The sequence below is a fragment of the Felis catus genome, chromosome B4 (assembly GCF_018350175.1).
Source record: "Felis catus isolate Fca126 chromosome B4, F.catus_Fca126_mat1.0, whole genome shotgun sequence".
NCBI classification, from domain to species: domain Eukaryota; kingdom Metazoa; phylum Chordata; class Mammalia; order Carnivora; family Felidae; genus Felis; species Felis catus.
Genome location: NC_058374.1, coordinates 62,539,011 through 62,566,582, shown reverse-complemented (window position 1 = coordinate 62,566,582; position 27,572 = coordinate 62,539,011). Strand labels below are relative to the sequence as shown.

The 27,572-nt window shown below is 39.8% G+C and overlaps 1 protein-coding gene across 4 annotated transcripts in view; it reads left to right on the top strand.

The window, feature by feature from the left end:
* Positions 1-25,750, top strand: part of TMTC1 (transmembrane O-mannosyltransferase targeting cadherins 1) — a 278,157-nt gene extending 252,407 nt beyond the window's left edge. For 3 of the 4 annotated variants that reach the window (XM_045061612.1, XM_045061614.1, XM_023256892.2), the window contains 7 exons: positions 5,402-5,504; positions 7,550-7,685; positions 8,505-8,649; positions 9,553-9,690; positions 11,578-11,700; positions 14,832-14,909; positions 19,794-25,750. In XM_045061612.1, coding sequence (XP_044917547.1) covers positions 5,402-5,504; positions 7,550-7,685; positions 8,505-8,649; positions 9,553-9,690; positions 11,578-11,700; positions 14,832-14,909; positions 19,794-19,934 — 864 coding nt within the window. In that variant the 3' untranslated portion in view covers positions 19,935-25,750. Of the gene's footprint in view, positions 1-5,401; positions 5,505-7,549; positions 7,686-8,504; positions 8,650-9,552; positions 9,691-11,577; positions 11,701-14,549; positions 14,708-14,831; positions 14,910-19,793 lie in introns of those variants that run through there. The other variant, XM_045061613.1, reaches the window with a different exon arrangement.
* Positions 25,751-27,572: the final 1,822 nt, after the last annotated feature.

Below are 27,572 nucleotides of genomic sequence, written 5' to 3'. Positions count from 1 at the left end.
CACTTGAGGTCCAAGAAGGTCAATGCAGTTTTCACAATACTACTGACAAGTCATTTGCCTTTTTTACTCTCGTTCTTTTGTGAGTGTACAGTATTTTTTTAGAGGATACATGACATATTTATAATTATGGAAAGACTATTAAAATATTCTCCCATTTTCCAATTAAATATCTGTGTGAGACCAACATTTCTTCCCATACTTCAACTAAAAACATAAAAATAGATTAGCACACACGCACCCATGAAAAATAGATTAGCACAAAACTAGATATGGGAATCCAGCTGTCTTCTATTAAGCCAAACATTAAAGAGATTTGCAAAAACATGAAATAATGCCAGTATTTTTTTTTGCGGTGGAAAAATATTTTTTATTGTCACACAAATGTGTTATGTTTTAGTTTATTATATTTTAAATAAACTAGTAAATATTTTTAAAATTTCTCAGCTTTATGTCTGTTGTGGTAAATATTGACAGATGTAGCCCACATAAACAAAGCTCTTTGGGGGTCCTCAGTAATTTTTAGAGTATAAAAGTATCCACAAAACCAAGAAGTTTGAGGACTGCTGCATTAAGCCCATGTCCATTTGTCCTCCTGGCTGCTGCAACTTGAACGGTAAGAAGTTTTCCAAACATATCGGTTGACCCAAGAGAGTAAATTACAGTCAAGGTGCCTTTTCCAGAGATCTACTCTTCACTTTCCTTTCCTTGAGGTAAAAACCGTGTTGTGTTGGGTAATTACAGCATGTAAGAAGTGGAGATGTTGACTATGTTTTATTTCTCCCCCAAGGCCCATTTTATTTCCACAGTCCTGAAAATGCTTCAGCCTTGGAGAGGAGCCCATGCTTGCATGCTGCCCATTTTAACCATCACCCTCAAAGGTGATTTCATGCTGAGGCAGCGGTTCTTGGGGACTCTGGTGTAAAGCAGACAGTATTATTTGTCAGAGCCATTCTCTGGTCACAAGCATTTTTAATTAAAGTTGTCCTATAAATAGCTTATATTCATTTCCTCTGAATCTCACAAGTCAGTAGAGACTAGGAATGATTAGCTTAGGTCAGGACATCTAGCCAGATGAGGTAAATGAAAAGTGAGTGCTTGAAATAGAGCTTCAGGGATTCAGTACTACTACTTGTTAAGATAAATGCATTGCCCTTCCAGAGAAGGTGGAATTTATTTTAAATAAACACCTAGAAGGTATTTTTCTCTCGCGGTGGTGGTTCCCTTTTGTTTTTTAATAAGTGGAGTTAATCATTCCTTGAAATTTACAGTCAAGCGAAAGGAAAAGACAGATATTGAAGACATTATTCATAGACCCAGAGTCTTGAGATAGCCCTTGGGTTCCCGGAGGCACAGGGATGTGATCACTTGCCCTTGACACGCATGGTGTTTTAAGTCCCATTACTTCTTTGGACTTTGAAAATTGCATTTCTAGAGGAAACCCAGCTCATAAACCCCCAAATAAGAGAAGTTTTAGATGAAAAAGGTGATCTCTCTGGCTATTTCAGAGTAGCAAGAATGTGGGAAAAAGCAAAATTAAATCAGGTAAAGGAGTAATTGTACTTGAAAACTGTTGTTGAATGTTGTATTTGACTTCGGCAAGTTAGAACGTGAAGACGTCAGTTGTATTCTTTTTAGGAAACACACCTTTCAGCCCTCCCACAGTTTAGTTATACAGTGATGCTCTAAGATCTGAAGTAGCCAGGGATATTTTTCAAACACATTTTTATGTGATGCAGCTGCTGGAGTTAATGGAAACCAGCATGCTCGGGTATTTGGATCATGACAGGTGTAGAGAATCTATCTCATCTCAAGTCTGGATGTCATGTCACTTCTGGTTGCCCCGAGTACCTTGTGCTTCTCCTCCCCTGATGCTGTCACAGTACATTGCAATGTCTTCTTCCTATCTGAATCCCACTCAACTGCCATGGCAGGATCGTCTGTCTTGTTCACTCTTCTATCTCCACTGTATGCTTGGCATGTGTGTGGTGCTCACAAAATATTTGTTGAGGGGATGGATATCCAAAAGTGTAATTGTTTCTGTTGATGCCAGAGACACCATTATTTCCAGAAATACTGCTTTTATTCAGGGTTCACCCATTCCCTGTGTGTCCACTGAAAACCTAAATTCTGTCCTCTGTCCCCGTGTTGCTATGAGATTTGGGGCAAGTCTCTTAACCACTTTGCAGCCAGGTTTCTTCATTAGTTAAAAATGGTGGTGAGTTACTGTTTTTAATATTGTTTCCAGCTCTAATATTCTTTTATCTCCTCTGCTGATAATCTCACCCACCTTATTTTTTGAGGGGGGTGGAGGGGCACAGGAGACGGGGAGAGAGAATCCCAAGAGGCTCAGTGCTCAGCGCAGAGCCCAACATAGGTCTCAGTCTTACTACTGCGAGATCATGACCTGACCCAAAATCAAGAGTCGGATGCTCAACTGACTGAGCCACCCAGGTGCCCCTCATCCATTGTATTTTTAATAATTGGGTGGGATTTTTTAAATTTTGATTTTATCATGACTATGTTAGTGTGTTTTAAAAGTACCATGTGATATGCAAAATTTGATCCTTTAACACAAAAATAGCATTACAGTCAAACAGTCTCACTAGTTGAATGCTAACACAGGAAACTTGAGATTTTCAGGAGCTGATTACTCAGGTTTGGATTAGCCAGCGTATTCTTTCTCTGGTTGCCTCCAGGATATTAGATGTTTATTGACCTCTGTTTCAGAAGATGATTAAGAAAAGTTAAAAGGAAAACACCTAAGCTAATTATTTTTCATATTTGATAGGAAAGGAACTTGAAACTCTTGGCTAAGATGCCACTTGGACAGGGCCATGACGCTCCATGTGGCCTCAGTGACAACTCTCGCACACCTGAGCTCAAGAGCAGCTGTATTTAATCGTTTCAAAACACTGCTCTCTTTGGGTTGTATTTGATAGTTCACTCATTGAGCTCCTAAAACAGAGGATTTTGTTTTATTTATCTGTGTGTTTTTGGCATCTGTCTCCCAGTGATACACGTAGCAATGCCAGCACTAAGGAGTGGTAATGATAAGGATGTGACATGACATATCCTATCGTGACAAGGTGCTATGTGCTACGCATTGTTCTACATACTTAACATGTTTTAATCCATTTAATTGTCACAACAACCCTATGAGATGGGTACTACCGGTATCCCTATGTTACAACTGGGCACGTAGAGGGGAAGTAAGGTCACATAGAGAGTAAATGGTGGGTCTGGGATTCCAATCCGTATAGTGAAACACTGAAAGCCCGATCCCTAATCATTATACCATGCTCTCTACAGCCATTGAGGTAAATATGTCTTGAATGAATGAATAAATGAATACGTTTGCAATAGTACTCTGTAGCTATTAACTTGATCGGAGGCTTAGATAATGTGTGTTCTGCCTGTGTCTAAAGATACACACACGCACGCACACTCACACCCACACACAAATTTGTTGGTCCTTCAATGGATGATATCTTCTCTTTTTTTTTTTTAACTTTATTTATTTACTTTGAGAGAGACAGAGACAGTGTGAGCAGGGGAGGGGCAGAGAGAGATGGAGAAAAAGAGAATCCCAAGAGGCTCTGTGCTAACGGTGCAGAGCCAGACACAGGGCTTGAATTCACAAAACTGAGAGATCATGACCTGAGCCAGAACCAAGAGTCAGATGCTCAAACGACTGAGCCACCCAGGTGCCCCTGGATGATATCTTCATAAAAATTTTCTTCTCTTTAATAGATTGAAAGATGATTTGGGGATTTTCATTCATCTTTATTTTTTTTAAGTCTGACAGTTTGTTGTTTGGCAATCAAAAATACATATGCTTTTTTTAAAAAATGCATATACTTTTTAGCAACATAGATCTCAATTTTTGCTGGGCTGTGGATTTGTAATTCAAATAAGTGAAATTTGCCAAATCCAAACCACGTCTTGTTTCCTAAATGGTACTTAAATGTGTGGATTCAAAGAGATGGCCGTAGTCATTCCACAGAGGGTCAAATGTCTTTATCTTTCTGGGTCAAATCAAATTTAGGCTCCTTGGTTTATTGTTCAACACCCGGTGCATTTTTATTCACAAGCCAAAGGTGTCACATCTGAGGAAATTAGTGCTGTACATTCCCTTTTCATGTGTCTGGATGAATGCTTAGTAGGGGTAACTTGCGATAAAATTGTGGAAAACGTCCACTCTCAGCATAGTAAAGGAACAGTTGCTATGTGCTTTATGCCACATCATTTCCTTTTACCTGACCTTCCCAGCAGGACCAGGGAACCATGAAAGTGTTCACTTGTGAGTAATTGTTAGAACCTGGGTAGCTTTGATTCATTAAGTAGGTTTTACCTTCTGATATTGTAAAAGGAAGCGTGACGTGACAATCTCGGCTGGTGGTGAACAATGTTCCTAAAAGCTAATTCAGAATTGTTAGTGTGCTAAAGTGAATCTTTGGAAGAAGACCAGGACAGTTAGCAAATGACCCATTGAAGATGCAATAGTTGAGCGAGGCCTTATCACAAGGATAGGAGTTGGAGGTATGCCTTCGAGAAGACCTGTATTCCCATTGGAGGGTGTGGCTCTGAGGTGGAACACACAGGTTGAATAAAGGAGGGAAGGAACAGTTGGGTGGGCTATCGAAATATTTTGAGTAAAGAAAGGTCAAGGCAAAGCCCTCTGTAACCTGCACCAGCCTCCCTCCCCTTTCCTCCAAAAACCTCCGCCAATAAACCATACAGTGTAGGTAAAGGGAGTGCTTGATACGCAATGCAGCTGTAAGACAAACGTCGCAGGCGTCCCTGCTCCCAGTCACATTGTCACCTCTGAAGAAACTCCTGTATGGATGTAGCCCTCATTTTCAAACAGAGAGTTACTGGGGGGGGGGGGGGGGAGGGCATCCCATTCAAACAACCATTTGAGGCTTTTTCAGGGCAAATCCTTTCAGATGTCCCTTCTTAGTAAACGTAGGCTTGTTTGCCCTAAAGAAACTAAATATAAATATGAATTGTAGGAATTTGTGCCATTGCACTGACTTCAATTAAAAGTACACGGTGTTTGATCTCAGTGCCTATTGGCCTATTGCATACAAGATCCTCAGTAAATTAGTTTCTATCTTTTCCATTTATGTCATTCAGTTTATTGTTGTAGTTTTTGTATTTCGGGGCTTTTTTTGGAGAAAGAGAGTGAGCGTGCGCACACGAGTGGGGCAGAGGGGCAGAGGGAGAGAGATAGAATCTTAAGCAGCTCCAAGCCCACCACAGCCCAGCACGGGGCTCCATCAGTCTCACCACCCTGAGATCATGACCTGAGCCAAACACTTAACCAGCTGAGCCACCCAGGCGCCCCTATTGTTGTTTGCTTTTAACTTTCTCATTTATTTTCCTTTGTTCTCTTTTAAAGGAGAGATTTAAGGAAGCTGAGGAAATATATCAGGCTGGAATAAAGAACTGTCCAGACAGCTCAGACTTACACAACAACTATGGGGTTTTCTTAGTTGATACCGGTGAGTAAAATTAAAGAGAACCTGTTCTGTTGAGATTAGATAATACTGTCTATCAAGCAAAATGGCAACCACCCCAATAATGTCTCAGAAGTACCATTCACTCCTGGGCTTGGCGGGAAACTCACACTGTTGACAGTCACATTGTACTGTGGGGCTGTCATTTCTCCAAATCTTCAAGCTCAGCTCAGCAAAATCTGCCCACTCCATACAGCTCTAAGGAAAACTCCCCAGGTGTCAGGAAGTAGCCTTGATGATTTAATGAGTAGCAGTCCTTTGAGTATCATTTATACAAGTTCATATACCTAAGATGATGAAACATTCCTCGGCAATGATGCAGAACTTGCCTCTGAATCTAGTTACAAGCAGATGGAAAATACTTTTCCACATCTGATAAAAAAGCCTCCAGAATTGTTCCATCATTCTTTACTTGATATACATTAGGGAAACCATATTATTGTAACTGATAAAGAGTACTCTTACATGACAGATGCTATATAAAATATACTTACTCCCTCTTATTAAGGCAACACTTTACTGAGCAGGGATTCTGTTTCCTTTATGATTTGTGTCCTATATGCTGTTGGCATGCTATGAATACCTATAAAGAATCAAAAGATATTTGAATTTAATGCAAAAGCACCATTTTGTTCTCATTGAGTATTAGACCATCTGCCTTGCGGTAAAATTCTATTTTAATTATTTTGTCAGTATGAATGCTCAAAAGGGTTTTTATTTTCTAGTATATCTGAAACTTTTCTTTTTTATAGAATGTAAATTTACATTCCAAAACCCCTGGGAAACGTCCCTTATTTTTGCATGTAAAATTGTTTTGTAGTGCCACCTGCTGGTTTGTTAGCAACACAATAATACATTAAGTGTCATGAAGATCTAAAAACCCAAAGAGACCCCCTCCCTGTTGGTCTCCTCTTAGCCCTCTTCCTTCTACTTCAACAACAAATGATGCCACTCCCCTAGAAATCTCACTGGCCACCCTGTGTATCTTCTCATCACTCCCTTTGTATTCATGTGTTTTATACTAGTGAAATTCTCCCTATTACCAGTGACCTATGTATATATACATACATGGTATCTCGTTTAATGCCTAAGATGTCTGCAGGTAATAAACATTCCATTTTCAGTCACTTAGATAAGATTTCACTAGGAAGCTTCTTTGGGGACCTTATCGGAGGCTTGATTCTAGTTCTGGTCTTCATCCTCAGTTGCCCTGGGATTTCTGTCAAGTCTCCTAAGTGCACTTTGCACTTTAGTGTTTATATCTTTAGTATATGTGCTGCCGAAGCGAGCACTAGTGTTTATATCTTTAAAGTAATACTTTTGTTTATTTTATAGTAGCTCTTAAAACCCAAGAGACAGCTAAATGGTATCTAAAGGCAGCTAACTAGTATCAAAAATACCTGTGAAGATCATTTAATTAAAATATTTTAAAATATGTAATGTGTTGAATACACACAGGGTAGCATTATTATTATTATTATTATTAAAACCCCATTATATAAATCCCATTTAACAAGAATGTATCATTTTTAAAAAGATTTTCAAGATCTGGCTGATACATAACTTCTTTAAAGCAGTGCCTCGATTACTATGTTGCAGTACAGTAATTGAGACCAACCCTTAGAAATTGTTTCAGGACAGTTTTGTTTCTATAATAGCCTATTCTGTTTTTTAGTATAATGAGAAGCAACAATATCTCGCATAAATAACAATCATTGATGATCTCAAAACATCATACTTGCTAGGGCAATGGCCAGAAAACACTTTGGCTAAAATGATACGTGTAATAAAAGAAATAGATTTTAGTTTTCATTGCTTTTTTACTATTAATTTCCTTGGAAGTGGGAATGAATAGTAAAATGGCCCAAAGCTACACAGTGGCAAGGAGATGAAGCCAAAATACAAGCTAATTTACACACTGAATCATTGATGGTATGACTCAGTAATACAAAGAAGAACGATCTACATCAGAAGAGAAATTGAAGAGCCTCGTGTGTTGTATAATTATTTCCAACTACCACTGATTACAGGCTCTCCGGAGAAGGCAGTGGCCCATTACCAGCAGGCCATCACACTCAGTCCAAGTCATCACGTAGCTATGGTGAATCTGGGGAGACTCTACAGGTCATTGGGTGAGAACAGTTTGGCCGAAGAATGGTATAAACGGTAAAATTCCTTTTCTTCACTTTGTAAGTTGCCCAAGGATGTCAGTAGTTGCTCTTCCAATTTTTACGTAATTGAAGCAGACATGCCTTTAGAATATTAACAGATTTTGCCAATTCAGGCAACACAGAGTCTCATCTCCAAAGAAAATAAAACCAAACCCTTAATGGTGTCCCAGTGAATGGCTTTTCTGCCTGCTGGTTAGAACATGGTGCTAAACCAAGGTTGGAATGTAATTCCTGCTTTGGTCAGTCCATTGTTTTCTGAGGCTATGGACTGTAGCCCAAGCTATAAATAGCAGTTTCAAAAATGGATGTGGTGGAAAGACTGTGCATACATCAGAACAAGCCTATCACCATTAATGGAAACGATCCTTGGAGCTCAGTGTGCATATTGATAGGTCACTAGAGACATTCTTATAGTCAGAGGGTGGCGTCATGATCTTTTTAAAAACAGTCTTCTTGATTATAAAAACCGGAGACCAGGGGCGCCTGGGTAGCTCAGTCAGTTAAGCGTCTGACTTCGGCTCAGGTCATGATCTCACAGTCCGTGAGTTAGAGCCCCGCATTGGGCTCTGTGCTGACAGCCCGGAGCCTGCTTCAGATTCTGTGTCTCCTTCTCTCTGACTCTCCCCCGTTCGCTCTCTGTCTTTCTCTGTTTCAAAAATAAACAAACATTTTAAAATAAATAAATAAATAAAATAAAAACCAGAGACCATGTTGAAGCAGAGTCTCCAACTGTGGACTGTCATCCCTAAATCTGCGTTTTGAGCTTTCGAAAGGTACCTATTAGAAGTGTCACTTCATCTTTCTGAAAACTTAGCGCACTGCAGGTGTCCCGCAAAGCTGAGATATTATCACCTTTGGGAGCGCTGTATTATAACACTGGCCGATACGAGGAAGCTCTGCAGATCTACCGGGAAGCTGCGGCCCTCCAGCCTTCTCAAAGGGAGCTCCGCCTGGCCCTGGTAAGTAGATTGCTAAAGAAAATGAGGTGGGAACACACAGGGTGCAGTGCAGAGAGTTGGAGTCAGAAGCCTCAGAACTGCAACTAGGATGCTACAGTACCTCCGTTTTCTGACTATCCATGGAACCAGTGTTAGAGCCATTCACCAAACACATAGACACTAAAAACTTTTTTAAGTTTTTGGTTCGAAATGATTTCAAACTTAAAAAATTTGCAAGAATAGTAAATAGCTCCCGTACACCCTTTCACCCAGCTCCATCAATTTTTAGCATTTTGATGAATTTGTTTATCAATGCCTTGTGTATATGCATCCATATATGTACCTATGTACATATTTAAGTATGTGTGCAAACACATAGTATTTTTTTGTGAGCCACATGACAGTTATAGATTCCACACCCTTTATTTCTAAGTACTTCAGCAAATAGTTCCTAAGAACAAGGACATTCTCTAATACAACCACAGTATGATTATCTAGTTTAGGAAATTAGTATCAACAATATTTTTTAATTTCAATTTGGAAATTTGCATTTTTGTTACTCTTTTTTAGATTTGTAACAAATCAAACTCGTTATAAATGCAATGTCCTGTTGAAACCATAAGAAATCATTTCTTTTTTAAAATATTTAGTCAACTTTTTAAAAAAGTCACAAGTCATTTCATTGATGTCTTTGGTGTCCCTGCTATTCACGTATCATGCATTATTCTCCTAAATAAATAAACAGAAATAAACAACAAAAAATTAGAACCTGTAAACTATGGGAATTCAGCTCCCTCTGAATCTCAGATAGAAGCTGAACATTTTTTTTTCTGGAGTGTTTCTGACACGCCCCTATTCAGAGATGCTGTATTTGATGAAGTGATGACAAACTGGCTCTGAAGCCAAGGTCATGTGGTTTTGCAGGCTCAGGTTTTGGCCGTAATGGGTCAGACAAAAGAAGCTGAAAAGATGACCAACCACATCGTGTCAGAGGAGACTGGATGCCTCGAATGCTACCGCCTGTTGTCAGCAATCTACAGCAAGCAGGAGCGCCACGACAAGGTAGAGGGACACGGGAGTCGTTCGGATCCACAGGTGGAAGATGGTGTGCACCTGACTGACTCTCCAGTCTGAACGTTTACAAGGCGGAGCAGTCTTGACTATCATCCGTTGGCATGGCCTATCTTCTGGATGTTTTTTGCAGATATCCCCTTAACTGCCAATATGTCCCCTTGAAATATTTTCTTGATTAATCTTTTGTCTAAAGATTTTATGTGAGGGGCATCTGGATAGCTCAGTCAGTTAAGTATGCAACTCTCGATTTCAGCTCAGGTCATGAGCTTCAGTTTGTTAGATTGAGCTGTGCTGACATCTCAGAGCCTGCTTAGGATTCTCCCTCCCCCTGTCTCCCTCTGCCTGTCTCTCTCTCTCTCTCTCTCTCTCTCTCTCTCTCTCTCCATTCACCCCCCAAAATAAATAAATATTTAAAAAATAAATAAAGATTTTATGTGCTATTATCTCAGTTTGTTTTCACCTAACTCTATAAATACTAACTTTATATGCTCTGTCATTTGTATGCTTTATCATTTTCCATGTTCCTTGAAGTATATTTTTGTAGAGTCCTTGTAACACCCTTATATAGGTCAGTGACCCTGTGTTGCAACTGTTATTGTTTATATCCATTTTAAAAGTAACATAGCCAGTAAACTTATGAACTGACTCAACAAAATATTTATTGAATGCCTGCTATATGCCAGACACTGTGGCAAGTACCAGGAATAAAGCGGTATAATACAAAAAAACAAAAATCACTTTTGTCCTCATGGAGTTTATAGTAGAAGAGGAAACCAAGATTAAAAAAGCAATTGCAAAACAGGTATAAAATTATAGCTGTGCTCAGTGATGTCATGAAGAGTGACATGGTTCTCACAGGCATATAATCAGGGACCTGAGTGATCTGGGAGGTTAGGTTCCCTGCAGAGTGATATGAAGGTGAATGCTGAATGATAAATAGGAGTTATTAGACAAAGGAGGGCAATGAAAAGCATTCTAGGCAGGATAAAGGATGTGCAAAGGCCCTGTGGCAGCACAAGTAGCAAGTCTGAGGGATAGGCATGAAGGGAGCAGGGCACTGTGTAAGATAATGGCTGTAGAGGTTGCTGGGGACAACACCCCACAGGGTGCGGGACCAGGGCAAGGCTTTTGTTTCATATCTTGGGAGAAGCTTTGGGTTTTTTTTGTTTGTTTTTTGTTTTTGAGAGAGGGGGTGGGGAGTGAGCAAGGGGCAGAGAGAGACAGAATCTCAGGAGGGGCAGAGAGAGAAAAAGAGAAGAAGGGCTCGTGTTTACCTGAAGTGGAGCTCAAGCTCACTTGAAGCAGGGCTCGAGCTCACCAATGTGGGGCTCAAACTCATGAACTGTGAGATCATGTCCTGAGCCAAAGTCAGACGCTTAACAACTGAGCCACCCAGGCACCCCAAGCTTTTGGGATTTTATGGAGAAAAGCAGCATGGTGAGGTTTGTGCTTTGAAGGGATCCCTGGCTGCAGGGGATGGGGCAGTGGGTGCTGGGGGGTGGGGAGGGGGCCACAGTTGGCACCAAGGACCTAAGAGGAGGCCATGATTGGAGGGGTCCAGATGGACACAGGCAGGGCAAAACAAATGACGCCAGATCTTGTTTCCTTTCAGCTTTATCACATGATCTTCCTATGGCATGGTCAAGGACATTTCATTGTCACTAATATAAATGGAAACCCTGGAGTATAGGGAGATTATCTTGTCAGGGCCACATTGTTTCTCAGTGAGAACATCAGAGAGAATGAAGAATGTGTTTTGGTTGTCATTTACCACACCAGCTAATACATAAGGACAAAAAGTATACATTTTATCATTTAAGTTAGTTTTTCTTCATCTAATCTACTTATTCTGTTTTATTTTCAAACCTGTTATAGGCACTCGATGCTATAGACAAAGCTCTCCAGCTGAAGCCAAAGGACCCTAAAGTCGTATCTGAACTTTTTTTCACAAAAGGAAACCAACTAAGAGAGCAGAATCTTCTGGATAAAGCTTTTGAGGTATAAACACTTAATAAAATTATCTTATTAAATGAAGGGATTCAGATTAATACTCTCAATCTTTAATGAAGCATATGTGGCAAAATTTGAGATCATTGGCATGTTTGTGGAGTGGATTTTCTGATTAATTACCATGATGTTATATGTTTAGTTTTTATCATTGAGCCTTTGGATTTTTAGTATTCAGAGTTCCGCAATACCTCCACATTATTTTCTGAATGATTACTTTTAACTTGGTGCCTAAAGCAATTCCACATTTTTCCCTCAAACCAGTTTCTCTCTCTGCCACCCTCACTCTCTCTGTTTGCCTGCAATAACCCTCTAGTCTGGGTGGACTAGTGCTGAATAGCTTTGGCATTTCCACACATCCTTGTAACATCCTTCTACACTCCCCCATCCCCAATTCCCCACAGATTCCCTGTCAGAATCCATTAAGACACAGCCTGTGTCCTCCTCCTTCTGGAAGCTCATCTGGCCTATCCTTTTTCCTTGGACTATCCTTTCTTGTTTCCCGTGAACTTTTAAAACATTTACTGTCTCTACAAGTCATTTGAAAGTATCATATATTACACTGTATTGTTAGGTCTCTTTCTCCCCTCCCTCTGTCTTCTCCGTCCCCCGCCTCCCCACCCCCATCCCCCCCCCACCACCCCCCCCCCCGGGCCCCGTGCATAACGCCTGCTCCCCAGTTAGATTAGACTTCTCCTTATAGAAGGGGACTGCTTCCTTCTGTGTTCCAAAACATAACATCTTGCATCTTATAGGCATTCAAATAAAATTTATACACAGCTTGAAATCAAAACGATATTGCAAGCAAATAGAAATGTTATAGAAATACCAAGCATTTCTGGTAAAGCCACAAGTTGGAATTAATGAAGTCATAAAATTACACTAAATACAACATGGGGAAAGTAAAATTTTAAATGATATTATTGTTTTTGAAAACAGTGAGTGATTTTTAAAATATTCAAAAACACATGCAAAGATATTTGGGGAAACTAATTTGAATGTGAACCCTTAAATCAGAAACAGTGGCATATTTAAAGCAGAAAGTGTGCACTTTTCTCTGCCCTGTGAACATTTTTTTAATGTTTATTTATTTCTGAGACAGAGACAGAGCACGAGTGGGGGAGGGGCAGAGAAAGAGGGAGACACAGAATCCAAAGCAGGCTCCAGGTTCTGAGCTGTCAGCACAGAACCCGACGCGGGGCTTGAACCCACGAACTGCGAGATCATGATCTGAGTCGAAGTCAGATGCTCAACCGACTGAGCCACCCAGGTGCCCCTGTGAACATTTTTTAATACCTTAAGTTACTTATACCTAACATGACAATTTGATTAATGTGTAATTAAATTATAAATAGTTATTTGGTATCTATATCTGTATCTTATACATTGTATTGAAAACCAAAGTATTTTCTAGTTGCTTAACTAATAGATCAAATAATCATTTTAAAGTGGCCAGATTGGGGTGCCTGGATGGCTCAGTTGATTGAGCGTCTGACTTCAGCTCAGGTCATGAATTTGCAGTTCATGAGTTTGAGCCCCACGTCGGGCTCTGTGCTGACAGCTGAGGGCCCGGAGCCTGCCTTGGATTCTGTGTCTCCCTCTCTCTCTGTTCCTCCCCCACTCGTATGCCCTCTCTCTCTCAAAAATAAAGATTTTTAGGGGCGCCTGGGTGGCTCAGTCGGTTAAGCGTCCGACTTTGGCTCAGGTCATGATCTCAAGGTCCGTGAGTTCGAGCCCCACTTCGGGCTCTGTGCTGACAGCTCGGAGCCTGGAGCCTGTTTCGGATTCTGTGTCTCCCTCTTTCTCTGACCCTCCCCTGTTCATGCTCTCTCTCTCTCTCTCTCTGTCTCAAAAATAAACAAAGGTTAAAAAAAATTAAAAAAAAAAGATTTTTGAAAAATTAAAGTGGCTAGATCTATGAAAGGTAGGAGTAGGGCATTGGGCTAACAGTAGCAGCTAAAATCTATTAACATTTTTATTTATGATTACATGTATTCAGAATTTTAATCTTTGCAACAGTCATATGAGAAAGCTATGGTCATGGTCTCCATCTTACAGTTGAATAAACTGAGACTCAGAGGTTGTGTAACTTGCTCAAGGTCACAGAGGGTAAGAGATGGAGCTGGGATTTGAATCCAGGTTCCTAACTTCTACCCTACACCCTCATCTCTGTTGATAGAAATTAACCCGAGACACTTTCTTCAGGTTTACTTTAGCAGCTTTTTAAAGGCATAGTTTCTTATCGTTTGCTTGCTTCTCTTAAAACTAAAGTGGAGGAGGAATGGACCAGATTCTGTTTACTTCATGAATCTGCTCCATTGGAGTCTTGCTAATGAAAATAGCAAAGACATTAAAATATACACACGGATCCTTAGCTTTGAAATTGAAAGCAGCGCTCTTAGCCTTTAGCTTTATTTAGGCGACCACTCTTAAATGCAGACCCAGTGGAGAACATGCCTGTGACGTTCAACAATGTGCAAAATATTACAAATATGCCGCACAGATATTACATTTAATGGGATACTCATTTTCAGACCAAAAGAAGTACTTGAGGGAGAAGTAACTCTCTTCAGACCTTTCATGCAGCAGAAGATAAAGGAAGACTGTAATGATTAAAACTATCCCCTAGGAAAACGGATGTCCTTAAAGAAGTAAGAGCATCCTGTCACGGCAAGTATTTCAGCGTAGGCTGAATAAACATGCCAGTGACATTGTGAAAGGAGGTGCCACACTAGGGCTAAGCTGTGTGGGAAAATACTCGAAGATGCTGATTATTAAAAAGAAAAGTATTCTTACAAACTCCGTTTACAGTGACTAAGGCCAAAGCAGTTTTCTTGCAGATCAAGACCAGAGGGAAATGATGCACCATAATCAAACCACCTGGATTCCCCACAGGTGTCCTCAGGCTCTGCAAGCAAATCACACAGTTCAGTTTCCTCCACTTCCCAATCATCCATTTTGAAACATAATTGAAATAAACGGGAACACCTGTGAGCTAGTGGTGTCTGGTTTCATTGTATTAACCATTTAAATTCTCACTGATGAAGAAAGTGGTTTCCACGTCTGTAGCACGAAGCATGGGTTCTCGTTCCTCAGCCTGAAGATGTTTCTTATATGTTTAGAGCTACAAAGCAGCCGTGGAACTGAATCCAGATCAAGCACAGGCCTGGATGAACATGGGTGGAATCCAACACATCAAGGTAGGAGAATAATTCACTTCCGTGTGGACTGGCTTTTCTTTGTGCTTTCTCTTTCTGTCTTTTCTCTCGAAAGATTGAGAAAGTATTGTTTATTCCCTCTTTGAGTTGTCTGAACACCAAAAACATAGGTGTTTAAAAGTGAAATTAGGAGTTTATGTTCATTTTCTATTATCGTGATATTGAATATCCTGAAACCATTTTAAAAATAAATCTATACAAATTAAATCCCATGATTTTACTTAACATAAAGAAAATTGTGTGCACTTAGGAGAAGTATCATTGCACAGCAAGTGGAATCTGCTTATGTGAACTAAGTCCTTGTTGGAGCTTAGCGTAGCTCATTGTCCTACAGTTTAACTCAGGGTCAAGACTACAGTGTTACTTTACATATCACTTTACTATTTCTTGTATCGAATGCACCTTTTACCCCCTAATCTTTTACTGAAACACAAGGCTGTTTACTTGTGGGTTTGTTTTTTGTTCTTCCAAAAGAAAAAGCTACCTTTGAGAGAAGCATTAAAAATGACCTGGGGAGGACTGCTGTCTATAACTAATGAACTCAAAGACTCACATTCACTCGTTCATCCATTCATTTGACAAACATGTATACAGAGCATGCTATGTGCCAGGTACTCTTTTTGGGGAGCACTGGAAATAGAACATTGAACAAATAAGACAAAAGTGTCTGTCTTCATGAAGCTAGCATTTAGTAGGGGAGACTAGTAATAAATAAATACATACATGCATACATACATATATAAAATATATCATGGTGCTATGGAGAAAAAAAGAGAGAGAGAGGATAGGAAGTGACATGGGGTAAGAGCTGAAATTTAAAATTAAGGTGGCTGGGAAGGCCTTACTTTAAAAGTTATTTTGAGTAGAGAACTGAAGGGAACAAACCATGTGGCAAAACAGGGAAAGAGCATGTGCAAAGGTCCTCAGGTATGAGAGTACCAGCTGTGTTTGAAGAACAGGCAGGAGGCAAGTAAGATGAAATGGTAGAAGCCAGAGTCAAAGAAGACACAGGGCCAGAACATGCAGAGCCTTGAAGGGGGATTGTAGGGTCCTTGGCTTTTATGCCATGCCAAATGAACTGGGGTCCTTGGAGGACTTTCAGCAGAGAAATGCCATGGTCTGACATGTTTTCAAAGGATCACTCTTGTTTAGCTAACCTATTTCCAGGCTTCTACCTGTCTTTATATTGATAAAATAACAATATAGTGATTAGGATTTAAACAAAAGCCTAATAGGGTTCACTATTAAATGGAAACTGGTCATTCTCAAAAACACAAAACAAAAAGGTGACTCATGATTATGCAACTGGAAGGCACTAATGGTATAGTTACTCTGTGACTGACAGCCGTGGTCTAATAGAAGAACATGGATGGTGAATCCAAGCATGACATTTATCAGGGCAGAATAACCTGAGCTCTGATCTTAATGATTTTCTAGGGTGTCCAACAGTATGAACTTACTTTTCAAATAGTAACAATTTTAAATAGTTAAATAGTTACATTTAAAAATAATGCACACTCAGTATGTTTTTAGATGGGAGTGTGTCTGCAACTTAAAGCAGCTGGGTTCCCCTGTTAATGTAAAAAGTCCAATAAATATACTCAAGACTTTTCCAGAAAGTCTGGAAATACAGGGATAATAGTACATTCATTGGACTCTCAGATTAATAAGTGAATCCATGCTTTCCATTTAGAGGTACTTCCCCTAAAAAGGTGTCTGGAGGTTGAAGAAAGATCTGTTAAGTGTATGACTTTAAAACGTAATGAGCGGGGCGCCTGGGTGGCTCAGTCGGTTAGCGGCCGACTTCAGCTCAGGTCATGATCTCGCGGTCCATGAGGGCTGTGAGTTCGAGCCCCGCATCGGGCTCTGTGCTGACAGCTCAGAGCCTGGAGCCTGTTTCAGATTCTGTGTCTCCCTCTCTCTGACCCTCCCCTGTTCATGCTCTGTCTCTCTCTGTCTCAAAAATAAATAAATGTTAAAAAAAAAAATTAAAAAAAAATGTAATGAGCACAAGATTAAAAATTAATTTATGCAGCTTTTCATCTCTGCAAACATCACGTATTAGGTTAAACAATATAAAATGGCCATGTTTGGAGTTTGAAAATGGCCTCATATCAGTGAATTCATACGATGCAATCCAGTGTAAATGTGGATTGGGATGTGGTCATATAGATGCCACCATTAGGAAGCAAAAGTATTATCATGAGATCCTAAAGAGCAATCGTTAGCTTTCTGTCTTTTTGCAGAAAGTTAGCCCTTAGTAGCAGAGTGCTCCCATCAGTGTCAGCCCATCCCAGGCTCGCTCCTTCCCCGAGCCCGGGTGAAGCTTAGGGTACTGAGGTTGCCAGTTGGAATAAGGCTTTGCAAGGAGGCAGCATGAAGAGATGAGAAGAGAGTTGTCTCTTGTTTATACTGCTTGGTAATAAAAGATAATTATTATGAAGCTCTATAAAGGATGGAGTGGATAGAATAAAAATCTAAAATACATTCTTTATAAACACACAATTGCATCAGAGTACTCTTTTCAGTACTGTCCTATGATAAGAATACACGTTTTCTAGAATGGCATTGTGCAGTAGACCTCTCTATGATGGAAATGCTCTGTATCTGCACGGGCCAAGGCAGCAGCCACTGGCCCATGTGGCTGTTGAGCCCTTGAAATGTGATTGGTGCAACTGAGCAACTGAATTCTTTTTTTTGAATATAATTTATCGTCAGATTGGTTTCCATACAACACCCAGTGCTCATCCCAACAAGTGCCCTCCTCCATGCCCATCACCCACTTTCCCCTCTCCCCCCACCCCACATCAACCCTCAGTTTGTTCTCAGTATCCAAGAGTCTCTTATGGTTTGCCTCCCTCCCTCTCTGTAGCGTTTTTAAATTTATCATAATTGATTTCAATTTAGATAGCCATGTGGGGTCAGTGACTCCCATAGTGTAGACAGCATATTCCTAGAAATCAGATCATTCAGAATTGCTACCTTAGCATCAGAATTGAATCAAGGGATATAACTTTTAAAGAGTAATAATAAGGCTTCCAGTTTAATCAAGAAAAGAGCAATTTGAGGAAGAAAAGATAACTCTAGGAGTACATTTTATATGAAAGGATAAAGAAAGCTGGTGATCAAAGAAGGAAATGCCAACACACCGGACTGAGGGCTAAATTCAGGGAAAACTCTTGGAAGAGCAACTTCCAGGTCAGCTGAAGTACAAGCATATTTTGAGAGCACACATGTTCAGTCATCTGCATGTGTGTGCTAAGCCTGATACACATCACAAGACACTTGGAAGTTAAATGCTGGAGTTGAGGGGCGCCTGGGTGGCGCAGTCGGTTAAGCGTCCGACTTAAGCCAGGTCACAATCTCGCGGTCCGTGAGTTCGAGCCCCGCGTCGGGCTCTGGGCTGATGGCTCAGAGCCTGGAGCCTGTTTCCGATTCTGTGTCTCCCTCTCTCTCTGCCCCTCACCTGTTCATGCTCTGTCTCTCTCTGTCCCAAAAATAAATAAACGTTGAAAAAAAAATTTAAAAAAAAATAAATAAATGCTGGAGTTGAAAAAAATAATAATTGAATGTAGCAAACCCAGGTTCTCACTTGTTCAGAATTCTGTTTAGCCTCTTGGGAGAATCAAGGTTGATAATCAGAAATGTTTTCCTTTCCTGCCATTTCCACCCTCCTTTTCACCACTATGGCGAGCGAGTGCTCTAAGTGGACAGTGTCTGCATAAACCTGGATGGTCTTTTAATAATGACAACAATGGTAGCATCAGATTGAGTGTTCACTGTGCGTCAGGCAGTGTCCAAGCTCTTAACATGTAGTAACGCAGCTGGAAGATAGTTCAGCATTCAGTGAATATTAGTTGCTAGTCTCGACCTAGTACTTTCACTTAGAAATGCTGTTTTAAATTGTGATGGGAATTCAGAGCGTAACCGGTTTTCTTCCACATGGAGCTGTAATTGAGCATAAAATAGAGCAAACTGAAATTTGGGGGAATGGAGAGAACACTAACAGTCATAGTTAGGAGACATGGCAGGACACGGATCTGAAAGAGGGTGGACCAAATAAGGAAGGTAAAATTTAGTTGCAGAAAGGGTCCTGGAAAACAAGAATTGTGACTAATTTGCTCAGAACCATCTGGGACGGGGCACACATGGTTTCCAGTTAGAAAGCCATTGAACAAAGCAGATAGGGGTCAACAGAGGGTGGTGATAGGTGTCTTTAGCAGGTCCAGGGTGACGTGCCTTCCTTCCTGCTTTACGAGGATCCAGCAGGTACGTATTGTCACACGCCTTGGGTAAATTTAACCCCATATTCCTATAAGTTCTTTTCATTACATAAAAACTTACATTTCCGTTACAGCCTGTATTAGGCAAAAGTTGCTTTTATGTCTTAAGCTGGAGATGCAAATAACTTCTACCACTAAAGAGTTACAGTGGATTCCTATTTAATCATCATAACTTGTGCAGTTTCAAAAACATTTCCCACAGATCTCCCTCCATTCCGTCTTTCTCTCCTCTTTCTCTCTCTGAATGTCTAGCCATGGCTCCATGTGATTACTAAGGAATAGTTCCATTATGAAATGACAGCCTCATGCCCTACATTAGTAGAATTGAAAATCTGGTTTTTTGCCATTTCACCTTACACTATAACTCTCATCCCTCACATTCTCCAGCTGGCCTGGTACTTAAAACAAATGGATTCTCCGAAAGCACCAACAGATAAGGATAAAATTGCCCATGCAGTCAGGGGTTCCTTCTGAGGACATATGTGTTCAACTGGGCCAGAAGGTCTGTTTCCTGGTCTCCCTGTTCTCCAAGAGCGTTCCAGTGGGTCAGAATAGATCATTGTTCCCTTTCTTTTCCCCACAGGGAAACTATGTGTCCGCAAGAGCTTATTATGAGAGAGCCTTACAGCTGGTTCCAGACAGCAAACTGCTGCAGGAAAATCTCGCCAAACTGGATCGCCTAGAAAAACGATTACAAGAAGTTCGAGAAAAGGATCAAACATAAGCAGCACTGGAACCAGTCTCGAGGGACAGTGCTGGTGCCTCTGGAAGAGGAAAAAGTGATGCAGGCTCGCTTTCACAGCAGCAGGGGGGCAACAAAGAAGCTTTCCTGTCTCTCTGCGTTCAGGGGGGCACATTTAGGGACACCCGCTGGCACCTCAGTGCTGAGGGACTTGCATTTCCATGGAAGAAGACTGAAAGAGCAAGCAAGAGCCAGGCCTGAGAGGAAGGAAAACAACTACTACACGTTTTGCAGATTTTTGTTGGCTTTAATTCCAGATTTCCCTTCGTCTATTTCTCTGCTTTCCCAGCCTGAGAAGCTAATTCCATCTCTTAGTGTAGACTTTTATGTCCCAGAAATACAGGGGCTTGAAATGCTACGAAGGGAGAGCAGCTCTTCTTAATGAGTTTTTTCAAAGAGAATAAAATCTCTGGGATAACCATTTGGGAAACTCCACCAAGAGGTAGCTCATTGAATTCTCCAGAACTGGAGATGAGTAATAGTTTGTGTAGAATCTTCTGAAATATATGGGGGAAAGGGCTCTTGAGCGCTGCCTATATTCCCCTGGGGATAATCCCCCTAGAGCCCAATTGAAGAGTAAATTAAATTCCACTCTGATGCAATCTTTTCCTGTTGCCTAATATATCAAAAAAAAGGAAGCTTCTGGAATTGTGTATGTGTATTCTTATCCCTAGGGGAAAATGAAGGATCTTGGTACCCCTAATTCTTTATGGAAATGTTTAAGATTATTTTAATTTTATTACAAATATTACTAGAGTAGTGGTTCTGCTCTAAGATTTCAGAAGTGCTTTTAGAATCATAAATGTTTCTGCCTCCACATATATTGTTATTTTGGTGGAGAAAAAATAGTATATTCTACATGAGAAATATTAAAGATATTAACTAAGAGAAATGTTCTACTTTGTTATCTTAACTTTCAGTCATCCAGAGATTTATTATTTTTTTGAAAACTATATTTAACCATTGACAAATCTTTACAGTATATCACAGAAATCTTCACAGACTATAAACAGATGGAAAGGGAGCTCTATTGATTTGTCTACTGGGTCTCAATGAGAATTCTGCACTTAGAACATGAGTGATGGAAACTTGGAGTTCTTGGTTCTGTATTTATAATTTTGGAGATTTCATGGAGAATGCGGAAAAAATCTAGGGGAAAAATCTCAATTTGTAATTTAAAAAATATATATTTATATTTAAAAGATAGAGGTAGCAAAGTTGAATTTACAATTTGACCTTTGTTTTTTAGTGTTATTTATTTCATAACTTATAAAATATTTAATATATATGTGTACACACATTTTTTCCTGTACATACTGGTTTTAATAGTAGCTTTCAGAACTGATCATACAAAAATTACAAATCTGAATTACAAAGTAGTTAAGTTTTAACAGCCCCTCAAAAATTTTGTATTGATTATTCACTTGCTGAAGCTAAAGAAATTAAGAATCAGACATCAGTGTTTGGGTGGTAATATATTTTGGAAGTGAAGAAATTGGAACACCTGATTCTAATTTGGCCATCATTATAACCTTGAAGAAGAAGAAGAAGAAGAAGAAGAAGAAGAAGAAGAAGAAGAAGAAGAAGGGGAAAAGGAGGAGGAAGAACAACCACCAAGTGCTGTTCACAGCCCTGGGCCAGGTGGCCTAAACATATAGTAGCCTGAAGGCACTCAGATTTCACGTGCTCAGACCAGGGCAGGGTAAAAAGTCTGTTTCTTCTCAACACAGTATCAGGAAACACTGCCCCTCTATGTTGTTATCTTTTTGTCAAGGTAAGTCTAGTTAAAAAAAAACTTCTTTGGAAAGGGATGATGGAAGGAATACTTTAAATGCAAAGGATTACAGAATTTGAATTGGCATACATGTATTTGTATGCATCAATAATCCAATAATATATGTATTACCACTATGATCTTTGGTTTCTAATAGTCCTTTTAGCCTTATATATCATAACCTTTTCCAAAATTTTATTTAAAATATTTTTCTTGTCTTCAAAATTATACTTGTGTAGTCCTAAGGCCAAGAAATGTACTAGAGTTTATTTTGAATGATCAGCCCACTCCCAAATTGAAAAGCATAAGCCTAGCTAAAAACAGTATCTAAGACTCTAATCACAACTTTTTAAAATAACCTGTAACCAAAACTCACACTTAGGAAATTAATGGAAAAGACTAAGCCCCAAGTTTTGAAAAGCTTTTTTTTTTCTCAGCCTTACTTGAAGTGCTGCTAAAGGTATGAGGGTCCATTAGTGGGAATAATTGAAATGGCAGTCACAGGTAAAAGTTTTTAAGGGAAGGGGTCACATGACCTTCAGGAGACTTCTTCTATCTTCTTTTGGGTGCTTTTCTCTCTCCCCATGTCTTTCTGTCTCTCTCTGTCTCTCCCCCTCCCCTCAATCTCTCCTTTCATTCTGTCCCTCCTCCCCCTCCCCTTCTCACTATCACTCTGCCTCATTCTGTGTGCACACACTGGCAACTCTTTGAACGTTAAAAGTAAGCACTGTTTGTTGGGTCAGATATTTTTATCCTGATTTAATAATGTCACTGAGATGTAGCCAATGAAATAGTTTTCATAGTTAAATAGTGCCTATAAGAAAATAAATCACATGTTATTTTTCAAAGATATTAAGTGTATTTTATAACTATTTTTATTTGGTTCTTGTAACATGAAAATAATACTCATTCTTATCAGTAAAAGCAGGCTAGTCATGGAGATCTATCTAGATTGCCCTTAATAAAAGCATGCTTGGCATGAGTTGATAGCCCTTTCTGAGATGGAGTCTCAGAGCCAGCTTCATGAGCATGCACTTCATGTGGCCCCTCAGGGTCCTGCACTCAGGCACCCATGCTTGGTCAAAGGCTCTGCTTGAAATTCTTAATAATTTTTTTAACGACGAATCCTGCAATACCATTTTGCGCTGGACCCTTAAATATGTAGGGTATCCTCAGCGGGAGGGAAGTTGACTGAGGACAAGACAGGAGTTGCTTTAGTCTGGGTGAACACTTGATCTGGTGATCAGTTTTATTTGTGACTGTGTTACTCTGGGCAGCATTTGCTTTTTTTTCTCAGCTACATTTCAAGTTCCTTGTGTACGTCTGTTCCCCTCTTACTGCCAGTCTATCTAACCTGTCCTTCTGTCCTACCTAGAACCAGTTCTCCTTGTCTTTAAAATTCCCAGGAAATGACAGTCCCTTGACACAGGAACCATGACAATGGCTTTACCAATTTATTTCAACCCTAAGAATTATTCAGAATTTTTTTAATGATCCAGATGTTTTCAGTCTGTATTCATAAAACATGGTCCCATGATGTAACATAGGTAAACTAAACCAAAGATTAAATGCCTTGGAGGAAAGGAAATTTTATTTTAGGGAATCCTGAGATATATTCTTTTGGGCTTATTTGTTTTGAGGTCTATCGTAAAACAAAGAGGATTGTTGGCACTTTAATTACAACTTCCTATAATACTTCACAGCCCCTAGCATGAGACTCTGACATTTGTCACAGGTCATACCTCATCTGATGCAGGGGTTTATAGTGGTTGCACGATGCTTCTGGGCAACTGCTCTTCAATGGGACTAAATGAGAAAATCCAAACTGTTCTATACAAACCCACCTACAAAAGCTATAATTGGAGGGGGAATAAAAACAAATGTGTGGTTTCTTACTGTCTCTATTAAACATTCCAGGCCCCTCAGGTTGACAAGCCACATTCAGCTGATAGTTGAGAACTAATCCCTCACACATACAGGCTCTCAAGCCTGGCTGGGCTGTAGGATCACCTGGGGACTTTTGGAAATCTCTGAGATGCTGGCTGCCCAGGTTAAGATGCTAATATGCAGCTAGGCTGCGGAACCACTGTGGGCTAACAACTTTAATGGACTTTTATAACCCTTCTCAAGTTGTGCTTTTAAATCTAGGCTACAATGAGCCAAAGAATTCTAAAGAATAATTTATGGCACAGTTGATTGGTTGAGACTATTGTTTCAAGATTGACAGACAGGTCGGTTGGGTAGGGTAATTTGCACTTGTGGCAGTTGGACTATAATTTGACCTTACATTTTTAGAATTCTTGGTCCTCAGATGGAGAGGAATTGCCATTTGTATACACCAGACAAGTCACCCAGTATGCAAAACTCAGAAGGTGTTCATGGCATAGAGTATATTCCTAAACCTACGTCTCTCTTTTGGTTATACGCATGTAAACTTTGGTTAATTATTTCTTAATTGTACTCATTAGAATCAGTTTTTGAGGGGAAAATGAAAAAACTTTTGCTCTGATGTGTTAAGGATTTGCCTCTTACGTTAATCAACCTATAGGATATTAGTAACAACAATCAAGGCAAATGTAGTTGTAGGTGGTTTGTTTGTTTTTAATATTTCACCTAGTTTCCAGATCACATTTACTTTGATTAAATGGCATGTTGTTATCCCAACGATGACAAAATGTAATTATCTGACATCTTTTGGCATTTTAAAAGAGTATAGACCTATCAAATCTTGCATTTAGGCTGCAATTAAGATAAAAGCTTACAATGCCAAATACACACACACACACACACACACACACACACACACACACACACAAGGAAACATTATAACTTTTATAATTATTCTTGAAGTTTTGATGTAAAAAAATATGTTGAACAGTTCTTCAAAAAATAGCACTTCCTCCATTATTTTTGTTTTTAGGAGCCATTAACTTAAAGGGAAGAAATAAAATAACTATAATCAAAGGAGTGGTTTAATATCAGCAAAATAAAATGATGCAACAGAATTGATGATATTCATGTCAGTCAAATGGCTCATATAAAAATGTGTTCTTTTTATCACCAAAGATCCTTTCAGTTAAAATCTTTTAGGGCATGTAGCTTGTAAAATCAGTGTCCATCACAATATATGGTCACGATTAGTTTGTAAGTGTAGATCATCATTTACCCCAAAATGGAAAGACATGTCTATGTCCAGAAATCCCGGAGTTTCTTCCCATTCTCAGGTGGTTCAAGTGGAGTGTATTTATGTCACATTGGGAAGTTTCCAGTGTGTATAACATGCTTTTGGGGTTGCCTTGCTAGCCCAAAGAGGGGTGCACCAGTCCAAGAATCTGGAAATCTGGGTGGTAGACCTGTACTGCCCTGGAGGAACTGCCTCACCCTGGGCAGGCTGCCTGGTGTTTCAGTCATGTTTTTCACCCAGTGAGAGACTAGTTCGTTCTGTGAAACTATCAAGCTCTAAGTGTCTCCTGAATCCAGATTGAAAGCCCTTTACATCGAAGAGATAACTGATTAGTGTTGCCCTTCATTTTAGAAATTCTTAAGATAATCACCGCAACAAAACACATACACAAACAACCATAAAAGGGACTGCACTGCCCAAGTGCTTTAACATGGCAGAGACACTCTTATTTTGCAGTCTGTACACATGAAAATGAAGTGATTTTGTTATGTTTCTGGGGAAAAAGTATTTTTAAAAATTTCCTCCTAAGGAATTAAAATATCTGTAGAAGCCATGGCTTGCTTTTCTAACGTGGAAATTATTTGCCTTGCAGATCCCTCCTTTTATCAGGGAGAAAATGTCTTGCAGCCTGTTCTTTGTTCATGTTTTTGTTTCCTACTTTGATCAGTTGTATATAAATGTACATTTTTGTTACTTTCGTTGTGCCAGTTAGAAATCTACTTCCCATAAAGTATTTCTCCCATTTAAGTCCAATTATGTACACTTTGCCTAGGTCTTTCCAAAATAAAATTTATGTAAATGTTTATTTTATATAAAATATAATGAAAATAATTATGTCTCTTTCAGTCTCTCAAGTGCTCTGTGATTAGTACCCATTGAAATCCATGTCACTAGATGGGTCTGCTTTAAAAGAAAAAAAACTTCCTTCCTTCCCTGATTCATTCATTCATTCATTCATTCATTCACTCACTGCATTGTTCTGTGTGCTTCATGTCTGCTCTTTTGCACACCTCACAATGACGATTTAGTCCTTATGCAGTCCTGATCTCTTCCTCTCATCTTGCTGAGTAGATGTCTTCACCTCTTCACAGAATAAGCGAAAGTAGAAAACATATTCTCTCAGTATCCTATACTCATTCTACAAACTCACCTGTACTCAATTCTTCCCGCTCCTATTACTACAGTGGAATAAGAGGGCCCTAGGCTCTGGATTTTGCCTCTTGTGAAGCTTCATCCCATCCCTTAACCTCTCTTTTTCATCTTTAACTTCTTCCTTCTACTGGCCCTTGTGAATTCTCTTCTGTTTTAAAACACATATACTGATAACCACCATCAAAATCATTTGGAAATAAAAATGAAGTCCTTGCTGTATTTCTTTTCATCTCTAGCTGCTACCATGTCTTTCTTCCTTCTCAGCCAAACTATTTGAGTGAATTGTCTTCACCTGTTTTTTCTACCTCCATCCTTCACATTCTCTCTGCTTCATAGTGATCTGTCCCTGCAACAAACATGCAAGTAATTGCTGTTTCTGAGATCACCAATAATCCCCTTAGTGCTGAATCTTAGTGCAAAATCCCTTGTGGGACATGGGAGAGGGTTCTAGCGTTTACATCAGTGGTTTAGTCTGGATGGGAAAATTTTTTTACACAAAACATTATCTGCCCATGATTTGCTCATTGCTCATAGGTTAGTCACTAACACTCCTAATTGTACAACTATCCTTAGAGGTGGGGCTTCATTAAGGGTCTTGGAAGGCCTCCAATAGGAGCGTATCCTGCCATGATGAAGATATGTTCACATTAAAGGCAGATTTCTCATACATCACAAATCCAATCTGGGATAGTTCAGCCCACTGTCCCTTCTTGACATCCTTCCCTTACGTGTGTGTATGAATATTTCCATTTAGATGCTGTGACATCACCACAAACTCAACTTATACTTAAACCATCATCTTATTAGCAAATTTAAAACGAACAACCTATCAAATAGGTGTACAATTCATATTGAATAGCTCTTGTCCTATTTAATGGGAAGGCATTATTTTGGTAGGCCTATAAGGGACCAATCCTCATAAAAGGACAAGGTCTCACTTCAGGCTGTGAGTGTTGAACTCTGGAAACAAAGAGAGCTGTTCTGTAACAGGAAATGAGACCATGCCCAACCCCATGGAGACTTCTGGGTATGAAAGAAATCACTAAATATCCTGCAAAGCTGTGTGTGCATCATGTGCAGAGGAGTGCAAACTGACGGAGTCTACAAGCCCCATGTAAAGGTTAGCCATGAACTTGAACACTGTGGGTCCAACTATACTTGCACATCACATGAGCATTTTTCTTTCCCTCTCCCATTTTGTTTGGTAACAGCTTTGTAATGGTTTTAATCTGACTCTTTGCTAAGAAGAAAGAGGTATTTGGGTCCATCCGGAGGGTCTGAGCTTTTATTGGAGAGTAGTTTGCCCCTGGGGCAAGGGATGGCTCTGATAATCCTTGTAAGATCACTACAGTGAAAGCAAACTTTAAAGGTGAGGTGGTGAGTGGCATTGGTCAGGCAGCCACCATACCTGCGGATTTCCTTTGCAGTCCTCAAGCGTGGAGCCCTGGTGGTGCAGGGCTTTGTTTTCACAGAAAGGCTGCTTACCTTACTGAGCTCCCTCCCAACTGTC